The sequence below is a fragment of the Pipistrellus hanaki genome (genome assembly GCF_964339955.1).
Source record: "Pipistrellus hanaki genome assembly, chromosome: 3".
Lineage (NCBI taxonomy): Eukaryota > Metazoa > Chordata > Mammalia > Chiroptera > Vespertilionidae > Pipistrellus > Pipistrellus hanaki.
Window position 1 is genome coordinate 107,302,444 of NC_140505.1, and position 14,432 is coordinate 107,316,875.

Below are 14,432 nucleotides of genomic sequence, written 5' to 3' on the forward strand. Positions count from 1 at the left end.
TCTTTGTTTGGTGCCTGTGCCTGGTCACTGGAGTGCACTGTGGGTTGCATGTCCTTCGAGGAGGGACAGTCACAGAACTGGAGCAAACTGGGTCCCTGGATGCTGCCAAGCTACTCAAAGGATAATGTTTCAGCTTCTCTCCCTGGACCTTCCTCATACCCCTATACCTCCTTTTTTTGGGGATCTCCCCCACGTGAACCTCTCAGCCATCTATAATAGTGCAGATGGTTTCCAAATTCAGAGTGCCAGCCTCAGCTTCCCTCCAGACTCTGGGATCAAATTTCCTTTTCTTTTCCAGTATTACAAAAGCAGTAGGTGTTAATAGCATAAATTTTGGGAAGTATAAACAAGCACAAGAAAGGGAGAATAAGCTGTTGACAATCCAACACCCCAGGACAGTCCATGAGTCCCTCTTCATCACACATAAGCATGAATGGGTTTTAATTTTCAGAATGCAATTGCTCTATTCTTCTCCCACATGTTCTTCTCAACCCACAGCTTATCATGATTACATCCCTGTGTTATTAAACACGCTTCCACAAAATTTAAAAGGCTGTGTAGCCTGCACTGTGTCAATGTTCATGTAGTCACTTGTGCTTTGTGGAACCTCTAAGTCGGCTCCTATTTTTTGCCATTAAATACTCCTTTCACAAAATTCTTGTAGCTACACGCTTATGATTATCCATGATTCTTTCCTTAGGATATACTTAAAAAATGGAATTATAGGGCTAACAGATTTCTGCTTTTTGCCACTTTTACTGAATTTTATCAAACTACCCTCCCAAAAGTTCCCACTAGAATTGTATGAAAGTACTTATTTCCTGCAGCCATTAAAAGATTTTTAGTAGTTTGGGGGTGGAGGGAGGGGAGCTGAGCTTATTTGGTATTTAAGAATTATAACTTTTCTGCTTTAATTTAAAGTTACCTGATTTCTAAACAGGTTAAATATTTTTGCCAGTTGTCAATTTGCCATTTATGCTTATTCTCATGTGATTCGCTATAAACTCCTTTGTCCAGTGTTAAATTGGGATGTTCTTCTCTCTCTTGTTGGTTTGTAAGAGCTCTGTCCATATAAAATATATTAACCTCACCTGTCAGGAATGGCAGAAATGTACTCTCAGTTTACCACTTGCCTTTAAATTTGGTTTGTAATACTTATCGACTGGGACTGCACTATTGTCTGCTTGCTAGACATCTTCTCTTACATGCCTCAATAGCATTAAACATTTCATGAATCGAAATTGAAATTCATCATTTCCCTGGTCACCCTGCCCTTCCTGCTGGCTGGCTTGTTTCTGTTGGTGCACCACCGTTTTCCTGGTCCCCAGGCTTGAAATGTTGGAGGCATCTCTGGTTCCTGATATGTCATCAGTGGTCAGATCCCAGAGCTTCTCTTCTCTGGCAGGCAGCCCCTACTTACACACAGTGCTTCAGGTACCATTATTTTTTGACTGAACTTTGCAAATAGTCTCATAAGTTCATGCCTTGCCTCCCCATTGCCAGGGCTTCTACTCCTCCTTGCCCCTGTGGGACGCTCACCACATTCATCTTCCTAAAGTAGAGCTCGAACATAGAACTCTGCTTAAGAATGGCCAACAGCTCCCCACTGTCCTGTTTGTTTAATTACCTTACAGCCTGGCCATGATTTCCCTTCAGCCGAATCTCCCACTATCTCCGCCAAATTGCTCCCCAAAACTCACTGCTTTCCTGCTCCTTTACCTCTTTGCTCAAGCCATTCCCTCCTCCTGGAATCCCCCCCATCACTCCACCTACCAAATTCATTCAGAAAGTACCCCACCCACCCCACTGCTGCCATCCCAGGCTTTTCTGATTCTTTAAATGGAAATGAATTCTCTCTTCTTTGAGCCCCCAGAACAAGTTACTTGACCTTCTCTTGTAAAACAAACCTTATTCCATCATCCAGTGGAGCCTCAAAGGTGTTATACTCCTGCTAGAAAGCAGAGTGCTTTGAGGGTACTCTCCTGTACATCTGTTTCTCCCCCAGGACCCGCAGGGCGCCTCGCTGCAACAGGTGCTCACTGGGTATTTGTGGAGTTAAAAGCACCACCCACGTAGCTGAATGCCCAGGGATCCTGGGCCACTGCTCTTTCCCACCCCACTCCCAGCCTCCTGGGATGGCACAGCTTTGAGCTCATGGGCAGAGTGCAAGTCCCCTCTGCAGGAGGCTGACAGCCTGTGACACCAGAGACAGGGCTCAGTTACTATTTTGTTGCCCCGACCTGTAGTGATTGAGCTGAATGACCCTCCATATTTACTCATTTCTTTCCCTTATGAATGTAATGAGTGCACGTGGTTGACGCTTTGTAAATTGGCTGCTGGGGGGTCTCAGGAACCCCACGGAAAAGAAGAGCTTGGAATGAGTTGAATGGCAGTTATCGGGTGCAAAAGGCAGGCCCCTGTGACCTTGACCACACATACTGGTGGACTAACTAGGACTTTTTCTCTTCTTAATATATTTAAATAGAGTCAAGATTGGGGTCAGCTTCATGCACAGAGCGTTTTTTCAGCTTTAGAGGTGACTCTGCAGGCAGCACGAGAGAGTGCAATTGACACAGTCTATTTTTAGCCTCCATGAGACCGTGACCAGCATCCCAAGCTGAGGGTGGGCACACCTGCTGCATTCTAATGAGGCAGCCCGATTGCCTGTGCCAGTGAGCCTGGGATCTCGACGACCTGAAATCCAATGTTGCTAAACTGGGAAGCCTGCTTATTTCCCAGAGGCTGTAGCCTAGATACACCAGGAAAATGGGACCATCACATTCCCCTGCTGACTCCCCTCCAGCCCCTGGCAGTCTTGGGGTTGTGCCCACAGCATGGTAAAGGGAAGAAGCCACTAGCCTTTTCTTTATCTTGCTCTGTCATAGTTCCTCCCTGTTTCCTTTGCAGGAAAGGAGGTAGGAAGTCTGAGGTGACCCAGCTCACAGATGAGAAAAATGAGGCAGAGAACAGGGACATGTTTATGTAACCTGAATATTAATAACTAGAGGCCCAGTGCATGAAATTAGCACAGGAAGAGGGTTTCCTCAACTCAGCCTGCACTCTCTCCAATCTGGGTCTCCTCAGGACCTCTGGCTCCTAACCATTTACCTGCCTGCCAGCCTGATCCCCCTAACTGCTCTCCCCTGCCTGCATGTTCACCCTAACTGTTCTCCCCTGCTGGTCTGATCCCCCTGCCTGCCTGATCATCTCTCACGTCCTCTGTCTTGGCCCCGCCAGCATGACTTTGTCCCGAAGGATGTCAAGAAGGACATCAGGAAGGTCATCTGGAAGATGTTCAGTCTAATGAGCATATTACCCTTTTATTAGTATAGATACCACCTTGTCCTAAAAATGCAGGATGTTCACAGGTTTTCCTATTGTGGAACAGGAGTCCACAGTAACATCCTGAGTTCTGACCAAGGCTTATGTGCTTGTGCTTTATCTCAGCAGATATGATTCCTAGAAGACTCTTGGATGTACCTTGAACATTTCTATTGAATCATCCTCAAAAATGTTGAACCACTTTAAACTCCCACCAACAACCATGCATGTGCCCTCTGTCCCACTTTGATGCCAATATCATTGATTTCTCCCTAGAAGCTTCCCTCTTGTTAGCCAAAATTGCTTGGTACTTGAGCCAACCTCATTGTTCAGCTGGGGAATTGATTTCCTGAGATAGAATTATGGAGGAGGAAAACTTGTTTTCCTCTACCTTTCTGAGTTCTTAGTGGAGGCCCTTGTAATGAAAGACAGATCACCAAGAGAAAAACAAAAATTAATTAGCATGGGTACCTCGTGTATATGTGGGAGATCCCAGGGAAAAATGAGTAACTCCCCAAGGTGGCTTGGAATGCAGATTTAAATACCTTCTTCCTAGGAAAAGGGGATGGGGGATGTAGGCCTCTTAGTGGAGAGTAAATGATTTTTAGGAAAGATGAATGGGGTGAAGGTGGGGGGAGTAATAGTTTGTAACAAAGTTTGGGTGTGATGTCAACTTCCACTCTCCTGTCCTGTGACAGGAGTCAGTCTTCTTTGCCTGATGATACTTCTCCTGTCAAGGGGACCTATGATATCTAAGCTCCTTTTGGGGGGTCCAGTTTTAGGCAGATCAGGAGACTTCAGTGAAAGCCTCTGCATGAATTTGCTATTTTTCAAGCATCTGCAGCTCAAGATCATCAATATAACAAGACAGCGTATGTTGGGGTGGCATGTTCTCTGACCTTCAGAATAAACCCAACAAAAGCTTGTTTCCTCTCTTAGATGATTTGCCACAGAAGCATTATTCCCTGGAAACGGTATTCTGACCAGACCTTCCTGAGAGTTGTCATAACATACCCTGTGCTTGTACAAGGTGTGGGCCACATCACTAAATAATCCAGGGGCAGTTTTCTCATCTTGTGGAAAGGGAGATAAAATTGTGATAGTTTATCTCCCTTTCCACAGGTTTCTTGGGAGTTTGTATCTCTGCTGCCTCCCCCCTCCCTCTTCCTCTCCCCCCAGCAGCTCCAGGGCCTCGGCCACGGACCTTAATGCTGCTGGGCGAAAGGCCTGTGGGTTTGTGTCTCAGATCAGGCCCCCTCACGCCTAGCACAGCCATGGCAGGGTTTGGTACTGCAGGGTGCCAGCCTCCCTGCTGGTTTGTGTCTCAGATCAGGCCCACAGCAACCCCAGCACTGCCATAGCGGGACTTGGTACTGCTGGGTGCCAGCCTCCCTGCTGGTTTATGTCTCCAATCCAGCCCCTGCTGCCCCCCCCCCCCCCCCCAGGCCACCTGGCTGCTATGGGCCTCACCATCTTGGTTGGGTTAATTTGCATATTCACTCCTATTGGCTGGTAGTGTAGCAAAGGCACTACGGTCAATTTGCATGTTTCTCTTTTATTAGATAGGATAATAATAATAATTTATTATATGCCAGGCAGTGTTTTAATATCTTTACTTATAGTAACTCATTCAAATTTCTGGACAACTCCATCAGGTAGTTTTTATTTTGATCTCTGCTTATGGAGGAGGAAACTGAGGCACAGTGATGACAAAATGACTACCCAAGGTCATTTGTCAGCCAAGTAGCAGGGCAGGGTTTGAATGCCAGGCGGTGTGGTCCCACGGTTTGCATTCTTGCTCTATGCTGTCTGCTTCTCAATGTCTTCTTTCATTTTACGAGAGTCTGGGTAGGATCCAGGAGCCCTGATTCTCAGCCCCAGACAACCAGCCACACTGCACATGACTCCCTCTGTTTTTAAAGACGCTTCTGCTCTGAGGCCTTTGCTGTGCTGTCCACTCCTGTGTTTCCTCCACTCCAGGGAGAGGAGGCTCTTCCTGTCAGACTGTGCAGAGAGGCTAAAACTTCTGGGCCCGGAAGTTCTCCAAGTTTCTATCTCCCTCTCCCTCCTCCCCTTGGCCTGTGGGAGTGGCGGGCGGTCAGTGCTGGGCAGCAGCAGTGGGTGTGCAGCTGGGCCAGTGTCAGGTCTGGGAACCCAGAAAGAGCAGGGCTGGTGGTACCCGGACAGGTCACCGAGGTGCGGGTCTTCACAGTTCAGGCAAATTGCTGAAGTCCAGAGCGACCATGAATCAGAAACCAGAGTGGGAGACAGCAGGTGTGAGGCCCAGAACCCCAGAGACTTGCATTGTGGGGGCCTGTGGGGGTGACTTCCTAAGGAGGCAGATGGGATTCATTTTAATTTAATAAACACTCAGTGCTCTGACCTTTTCTAAGCTCTTTATAAGCACCAACTTGTCCAATCCTCAGGACAACTCTAGATGATTAGAACCATTCTATCCCCATTCTAGATAAGGGGAAACAGAGGCACCATGAGGTTAGTCACTTTGTTCAAGGTAATACAGCTAGTACGGAGAGCAGGATTCATGTTTCAGGAGACTGGCCCTGGAGTCTCTTCTCCAGTGACCATGCTGGACATCTTTCCCTTTATTGAATGTTCACTATTTGCCTCTAAAGAAAGGTATTGTCCTAATTTAACAGAGATGGAAACTGAGGCCTAGATGGGCTCAAGTCACTTGACTAGCAAGAGATGGATCTGGGTTCAACCCAGATCTGTTTGGCTCCTGAGTTGCATGGCACCTCAGCCATCAACGTGACCGCCAGAAACCTTGAAGGCACCACCCACCCCTCAGGAGTGGCCATTCAGATGATTGGAGCGGGCCTCAGGGACCAGGAAGGGAGGAGGGGCAAAATCTCAGAGGGCAGGGCCTTGCTGCCACTGTTCACACCAGGCTCCCTTTTTTCGCCCTCAGGTGAGCAGTACCCCCTCTCAGCCCCCTCAGCCTGTGGTCCCATCCAAGCCTGTGCAATGTGTCCATCATGTGTCCACTCAACCCAGCTGTCCAGGACGGGGCAAGATGTCCAAGCTGCTGAACCCAGAGGAGATGACCTCAAGAGATTATTACTTCGACTCCTATGCCCACTTTGGGATCCACGAGGTAAACCATCCTGAGCTGGTGGCCGAATGGGGCAAGCTTGGCCCTGCTGTTCCATCACTGTCCTCTGAGGCAGCATGTGCTCAACTCTCCACTGTCATGAAGTGAGTTCTCCCAGTGGTCCGAGGCCCCTGACTCTCTCTCCATCCAGAGTCCCTCTGGGAGGGGGTCAGGGCCAGGCCTGGCGCAGGTGAGTAGGTGAAAGCATGTGTCTGTGTTACTTAGCTGGTGAGCAAGGAGAGCTCAGGGTCTTTGTTTTACAGCCCAACACCTGTGTCTCTTCCCAGACCTCAGTTCAGGGGGTCCAGGTGGACTGAACATCTTGGTCCTCTTTCCGGGAGCTCAGATGCTTTGAAGCTAGGGTCCTATAGCCAAAGGCCTTCTGGAGGTCATAGGGTCAGCCTTCAGGCAGGATGGACATGAACCCTTAGGTTTGTCCAGGACCAATGAGTGCCTCCAGGGAAGAAATGCAGCAAGTGTCCTTGGAAACCTGGCCCAGGTCTGGCACCCTGATTGGTTCTCAGGAAATTTCTTTGTGTAAATGCTTGTCTTAATCCACAGCAGGGAAGACTTCCGGGAGCTGCAGCATAGAACAGAGCTTCCCGACAAGAGGCTTCCTGAGACCTGTACTCCCAGCCCTGCCTGCATCACCTTTTAACTCTCTCAAGCCACCTCAAATAAATGACTCTATTTAAACTGCATGCTTACTGCTCTAAGCACAGTATATGTATCATTTCATTTACTCTTCCTAAGAACCCTACAAAGAAAATATTTCTATTATCTCCTCAAGAAATACTGAAAAAGGGAAAAAGGTTTGCTTGGTATGCAAATGCCTTTTCAAAATATGTCTCAAAGCCCGCCTTCCAATTGGATGCTTCTGTAAGCCCTTCCTGTATCGAAAGGCTGCACTGCCATTGCCAGGCATGTTTAGTAATAATAATCAGCACTTTTCTTGAGTGCTTACAAGAATCTGGCTGTTGTTCTGGGTGTGTTATATTATTGGCTCATTTATTCCTCAGGTCAATCCTATGAGGTTGGTATTATTATCTGTCTCCATTTTATATATATATATATATATATATATATATATATATATATATATATATATATATATATTGGTTATGATAGAACTTTATTATGCACTTAAAATAGTTACACTTAAAATGCTTGGTAAGATACATAATCATGAACTCAGATCATAATCTAGAACTTACTACTCCTTAATACCTATTAAAAGCTTGATTGAAAGAAATAATAATTTTGAGACTTGCCTATAGAATAACTAACCTATCTATTTCTAGATGAGGATATAAGACCTTAAACATCAGATCGACCTTCATTCATCCTTGCCGGTTCCTTTGCACACAAGGTTATAGGCTAATGAATAGCAGAGCTAGAAATGAAACCTTTGAATTTTGGGCTCAGGGGCTTCAAAATTCAAAATTTAAAAAAACATAGCCATATAGTTTCTAAAACAGTTCACTCTTCCTGGAAATGTTGATGCTGTTCCTGCTGGCTCCTTTGCAATTCCACGTGGCAGTAGAGAGTGGATGTGGGGTCCCTCAGTTACTACCAGACTCTGGCTCAAGGTTTGGCCCCCTGAGAACCCCTCTCCACATAAAAGCTCCGGCCTGTGGTGCGGGCCTGGCCCAGGGTGGCCTGGGCAGTCAAGCTTGCTGGTTTTGGTGGATCGAATGCCCTGTCAGGGCAGATGGGTGAGTTGTTGTGCCTATTGTGATCCTCCTTCTGTGGGACCCAGGGTTGGGATGGTGCATGCGTAGAGCCCTGTCTGGGGCCTGTGAGAGGCTCTGAGAGGCAGAAAGGACTCCTTCAAGAGCTCTGCTCCCCAAGGTCCTGTGGCTAGTTATAGGATGTGCCCTCCATGTGATTAATTCTAACAGGCTCATGGCTCTGAGAACCTATATTAGGGCAGAACTGCAGTCTCTGATGTGCTCCCCTTGGGGCTTTCCGAAACCCCTCCTGACAGAAACCAACCCTCCACAACGTGCATTCAACTCCCCACTCATCTTTAGGCTGCGCTCCCTCACGGAGCCTCCTCTGATTGACTTCTCAGACACCTCCCTCTGAATTGCTAAGTTCTTGCTGGGCAACATTTGACACCTAGGATGTGCTCTCCTGGGCTACTGTAATCTCTATAATTCTTCAGGTCTTGGTTCCCCAGCCTCTAACCCAGTGTTTGGGCACATCATCTGATTGGCAAAGGTTTATTGATGTGCCTGCTAGCCTCATCACTCGGGTGATGCCTGGCTAGCACCATGGCCAACCATCCAGCAGGGTACGATCTCCATTGAGAGGGGACACCAAGGGTCATCAAATAAACATTATAGTATGCCTCCTCAATTTCATGTCTTGATAGAAAAATCAAATTTGTACATGAACATATATAAACATAGTGTTGACTGAGCTAATTAAGTTGGAGTAAGAGATCTGCAGGTCATAGATAACATGTCTTTTCTTAGTAACCTACCCTAGAATAGTTAGCAATCCTTCACATGAGAAAGTACTTCTGATCATCTAACTTAAGTTCCTCCTCCTGCTGCTGCTGGCCATCTCTAGATCCTGACCTCAGGGAAACACAAAGCTCGGTAATGCAGGGGTGGCTAGTTGGCCTTCCTTCCTAGTTGAAGCTTTCCCTTCACCCTGTTTTTGGCCTCTGGTAGGAAATGAGTAAATGGATGCTTTACATTGTTCTTCATGGAGAGAGGGCCTGCTCATTTTTGTTATCAAACGCCAGGGATCTCAGTTCTGCGGCAGACGGCTCACAGCAATGCCTTTGCCTCCTCAGTCTGGGCAAGACCCATATCTCACCATCCGGAGCCGAGCTGGCCGTTTGGCAGTCTTCTCCCGTCATTAACAAGATGCTCACAGGGCAGGCAGCAGCACCGCCAGCTTGCTGATTAATAGTGATCATTGAGTGTTTAGGAAACATGGTGCTTGGGTTTGATGAGTCGGCAAATACAAAGGAGAAGCGCTGGGTTTGAGGAAGGACACTGTTGGGGTCTAGAGAGCACAGCAGGAGGTGGTCTGGACACTTCTGTTCTTCCATCTCATGACTCCATCCAGAGAGGACTCCATACTCAACCTTCAGAGGGTGGGATGAGGGAGAGGGCCCTGTGGCCTTCCATCACAGAGCCTCTTTGAGAAGAATGGAATCTTGAAGAGGAACAGAAGAGACAGGTGCCTGCCGATTGAGGCCTCTGCTCAGAGTGGAGAGGGCCCGCTCTGTGACCTCCTGCAGCCCCGCTCTGAATTCTCAGCATCTTTGATAGGTGCTGGGCATGGCGCCTCAGCTGCCTGCCAGTGGGCTGTGTTGCACCCTGGGCACCCATCCCACTCCTGGCCAGCTCAGTTCTTTTGACAAGCTTGCTGCAGTTTCTTTTTTTCTTTTTTCTTTTTTTTTAAATGTTTTTATTAAATTATTATCTGTGTACATATTTTAACATTGCCCACCCCTCCCTTACATACTCTCCCTCCCCAGAGTTTTATGTCCATTGGTTGTAGTTATATGCATGTATACAAGTCCTTTGGTTGATCTCTTATCTCCCCCAGATAGTAAAGCAACAAGCAGACTATCAAATTACAGCCGGGAGGGTAGGGATATCTAGGGATATCTAGGGAGATATCCCTACCCTCCCGGCTGTAATTTGATAGTCTGCTTGTTGCTTTACTATCTCTATATCTATCTTTTGGTTCATCAGTTTATAATGTTCTTTATTATCCATAAATGAGTGAGGTCATGTGGTATTTTTCTTTCATTGACTGGCTTATTTCACTCAGCATGATGTTCTTTAATTCTATCCAGGTTGCTGCAAATGATGAGAATTCCTTCTTTTTTATAGCAGCATAGTATTCCATTGTGTAGATGTACCATAGTTTTTTTATCCAATCCTCTGCTGACGGCAGTTTCTTTTGAAACATTCTTCAAGACCTCATTTCTCAGCAATTAGTCAATATGCTGTCACATGTTTAACAGGCAAGAAAGCTCGGAGACAAAGTCATCCACAGCTGGAGCTGGGAATTGTTCTCACCAGAGTAGCCTGCTCTTAAATGTCTGAGACCTCTTTGGGTCATTCTCTCCCAGGGATGATTAAAGCAGGGGTGGAGGAGGGAGAACCTTTACTTTGGACAGGCCGAGTGGAGGAAGATTTGCTAAGTCACAACTTTCCTTCTCTAAAAACTTGCATCTTTGGACCTAACTCCTGTGGCCTGAAGCCTAAGGAAGGGAAGAAGGGACCAAAGAAGAGACAAACGGCAATGAATTAAAGGAGAGGAGGCACTTGGGCAGCTATGCTTCAGCAACAGTAGGATCTGCAGAGGTATTGAGCCAATCTAATTCCATCAGGAAAGGCTGTGAGGACTTTTAACCATAACTGTGAGTGAGAGATTTCTGAAATATTTGCTTTTATTTTTTTCTCCATTTTCTGCTCACCTCTAACAATTTCTTTGCATGAATGAAGAGGGTTATCATCACAAAAGGCCAGAGCTAACACTTATGTAAAATTTATTACATTTATTTAACTATCACAGCAACCTTATGAAGTAGGCGCTCTTATAACCCCATATTTCAGATGGGGAAATTGAGATACAGAGTCTGCATGATGTTCTGTATCAGAGAACTCAAAAGCATTAGAGCTGTGATTTGAATGTAGGAATTCTGGCTCCACTATATGCTATTGTATTTATAGAGCATGGGTTATGCACTATGCCTTGTTCCTGGTTCTGGGGAAACCATCTGCAGTCTGTGGTCTTGCACTGTGAAGTCTTGCAGTTTTGATGTCTAGAAGTCTTGGAGTGTTTGATCCCAAACATCTTTGGGAGGGAAGGGTTTGAGCTCACTTTCAAATAAGTTAAAGCCAAAAGTAAACTCAGCCTAAGTAAACCCTTCCATCCTCAGATTTTAGTATGATCAAATATATGAGCTCTGAGGCAGCACAGGAAGTAGTTAGTGTCTCCGCTGAAAAGTAAATAGTACAAGATCTTTTAGTCCCTGTGCTTAAATTCCCTAACAGAAGAATTAAAGCTACAAACCCATCCCAAACTTGCTCAATTCCTGATTGGATTGAACTGAGAAGCCCATCACTCTAGTTGCCTAACAAAGGAAAAGACAGTACTTTTTACAAAATAAAAAGTAACAACAATAAAAACTAACAGCTGGTAGTGTCCTTACACATTATCTACAGTATAAAATAGTTATTGTAAGATGTAAAGAAACAGGAGAATTTGGTCCATAATCAAGAGGAAAATTAGTCAATAGGAACAGACCTATAAACAGCCAAGGCCTTAGAATGGTCAGAAAAACACTTTAAAATTACTATAATAAATATTATTTTTAAAATATCTCCAAGAGAAAATGTATATAATAGATTAAATTCTACAATAAAAGTACAAGATCTAAACTAGATATTTATTGTATGAGATTAATAGCAAATAGGATACATAGGAAGAAAATATCTATGAACTTAAGGAGAGACCAGTAGAATTCATCCATAAAGAGAAAAAAAAATTGACAACAAGCTCAGTGATTTGTGGGACAGAATCAAATGGTAGAACATGTGAGTTCCAGAGAAGAAAAATAATAGGGAAGAAAAAATATTGGAAAAAGTATAGATGGATAAATTTCAAAGAGTGATAAAAAACAGCTTGCTCAAGCGATAAGGCCACATCTGAAACAACTGAAATTACCACCTGATTATGTTTATGATAATCCCTAGTCATTCTCTAAGATCCATCTCTGTCTTCTGCATTGGCCAAATAGACACACTGAATGGGGATGTGGGTCTCCAGGAATTCATCTCCTGGACTGATGGACCTCATGGAACTAGTGTTAGTTCAGAGCCAGTGTCCAGTAATCCTCAAAAATCTGTCTTTTTTTCTTCAATGTTATCACCCTAATAAATGGCTGCAAGCCTTCTGGAAAATGATTAACAGCATCAGTTCTTGGCAATGCAACAGGATTTTCCTTCAGAGGACATGGCTTTTCCTTCATTCAGGGGGTTTTATAATCAAGTTAGGAATCACCAAGGACTGACTCTGGTGATTCAAACCAGACTTCTGCTCATCAGATCGACTAGTATAACTTTTCTGCTTAAACATATTAAGCAAGAATTTAGTATGATTCCTTTTTATTTCTTTTCTGAAATACTGCAATCAAGTATTAAACATCAAAGATCTTTGCAATTCATACTATTCTGAAAATCTTTGGCTCCCATGTCCTTCATAGTAACCGTGCCCACCTCATCTTTGGTGATTAAATGCTGCTGCAATTTAGCCCCCATTATGTCAGGATCTCAGTTTGATGTTATTCCCATAGTATTCAGGGATCTCAGTTTAGTGGTAGAAATTCCTCCTGCAATTTCTGACTTATAGAGAAGAGCCACTACAGAGCTCTTCAAGGATGCTGGCCTCCTCTCACAAGTTCATTTCACACAGCTGTGGTGGAAGGTGTGCTATCTGGTCTTGGTGAGTAGGTCTCACATGATAACTGCACACAAATGTTCTGATCTCCCTGAACCTTTGGGTACCTCCCTCTTTGGCATACTGAGAAAGTTCTGACATTTCAATTTCATTTAATGTAGGCTAACGTTGGGTCCATGTTTCAGTCAACCAACCAAACCAATAGTTAGAAGCATTTCAAACCTCTGAAACTAAAATGGTGAACCCAGTATCTCTGGTTAGTGGTCCTATATCAATAAACTTGGCCCATCCACCTTTATTTTCCTTTCACGTTGATCACACACTCTTAATATACATTTCTAACCCTGACCACTTTTGTTCAGTAGTTAGAGTCTTGGCCCATGCACAGAAGGGTCACATGTTCAATACCAGGTCAAGGGCACAAACCTGGGTTGCAGGTTTGATTCCCTATCTCAGTTGAACACGTGCAGGAAGTAACCAATTGATGTATCTCTCTCACATCACTGTTTCTCTCTCTCTCCTTCCTCCTGGGCTTCCACTCTCTCTAAAAAATCAATAGAAAAAATATCCTTGATTGAAGATTAACAAAAAATAAAATATATTTCCATATATATTACCTAGTTTTCAGTCTATATAAATAAAAATATCATGTATTTCTTTTCATGTGTATCATACCTCCCAATGAGTCACTCTATACCCTTTGGGACTGCTTGGAGTTTAATATAGTTGTAGGGATAGCAGCCAATAAGGTTGGTGAGGGTAGGTCCTGGAAATCAGCAGTACCTTGCTAGCAGGTACCTCAAGGGAGGCCAATGTGTGTCTTCAGAAAAAGAAAACTCCCTCAGGCAGGGGTAAAAGATGCTTCTACTGGCAAAGAAAACTTTGACATTTAGGTCCAGCTTCTTTAGAATTTGACCATATGTTCCAATTCCAATATTCAAGATCCTATTTCTTCCCAAAGGTGCCTCAACTTTAACAAAAGAGGTCCTGCAGGGATGGAAATTTAATTTGTGTTGTAATTCAGGCATTTTCAGGATTAGACTTCAGATTTGGTTTGCAGAAATCTTAGCCCTGCACCTACAGGAAATGCCACCCTTCTTCCCCCGCCCTGAGAACTTATAGACGCTTTTAGGTGCTATATTCAGACCCTGAACTGGAAATTTTAAATCCCTGTGCTCATGATTTGTTTCCTCCAAATTTTCTAGCAAAGTTAGTAGTAATCATCCAACTAACCCACCCCATTACATTATTCAGTGTTTTGACCAAAATGTGCTAAGGTAGCAAATGCTTGGCCACTCATAGATATCTATAGATACTTTATTACAGGTAACTCATGTTAAATTTGAGTAACTTCTTTGCCATTTTATGCTAGTGACTACCAGTGCCCCCTTCACCAATGGCAGTAGAGCTATTAGTGCCTTTAAAACTCAGAACTGATTCAGAGAATACAACTTCAGGTTCTGTTCCTTTGGAGCCATTCTTGGCACCAAACTCTATATCAGTCAGGGTTCAACAACGGAAGCAGATATATATACAATATATATATATATATATATATATATAT

The 14,432-nt window shown here is 44.5% G+C and overlaps 1 protein-coding gene across 1 annotated transcript in view; it reads left to right on the plus strand.

The window, feature by feature from the left end:
• The window catches only part of PRMT8 (protein arginine methyltransferase 8), an 87,507-nt gene that overhangs the window by 28,172 nt on the left and 44,903 nt on the right, over positions 1-14,432 (plus strand). Inside the window, exon 2 of the mRNA XM_084878441.1 lies at positions 6,251-6,436. Within this exon, the coding sequence (XP_084734567.1) occupies positions 6,251-6,436 (186 nt within the window). The remainder of the gene's footprint in view (positions 1-6,250; positions 6,437-14,432) is intronic.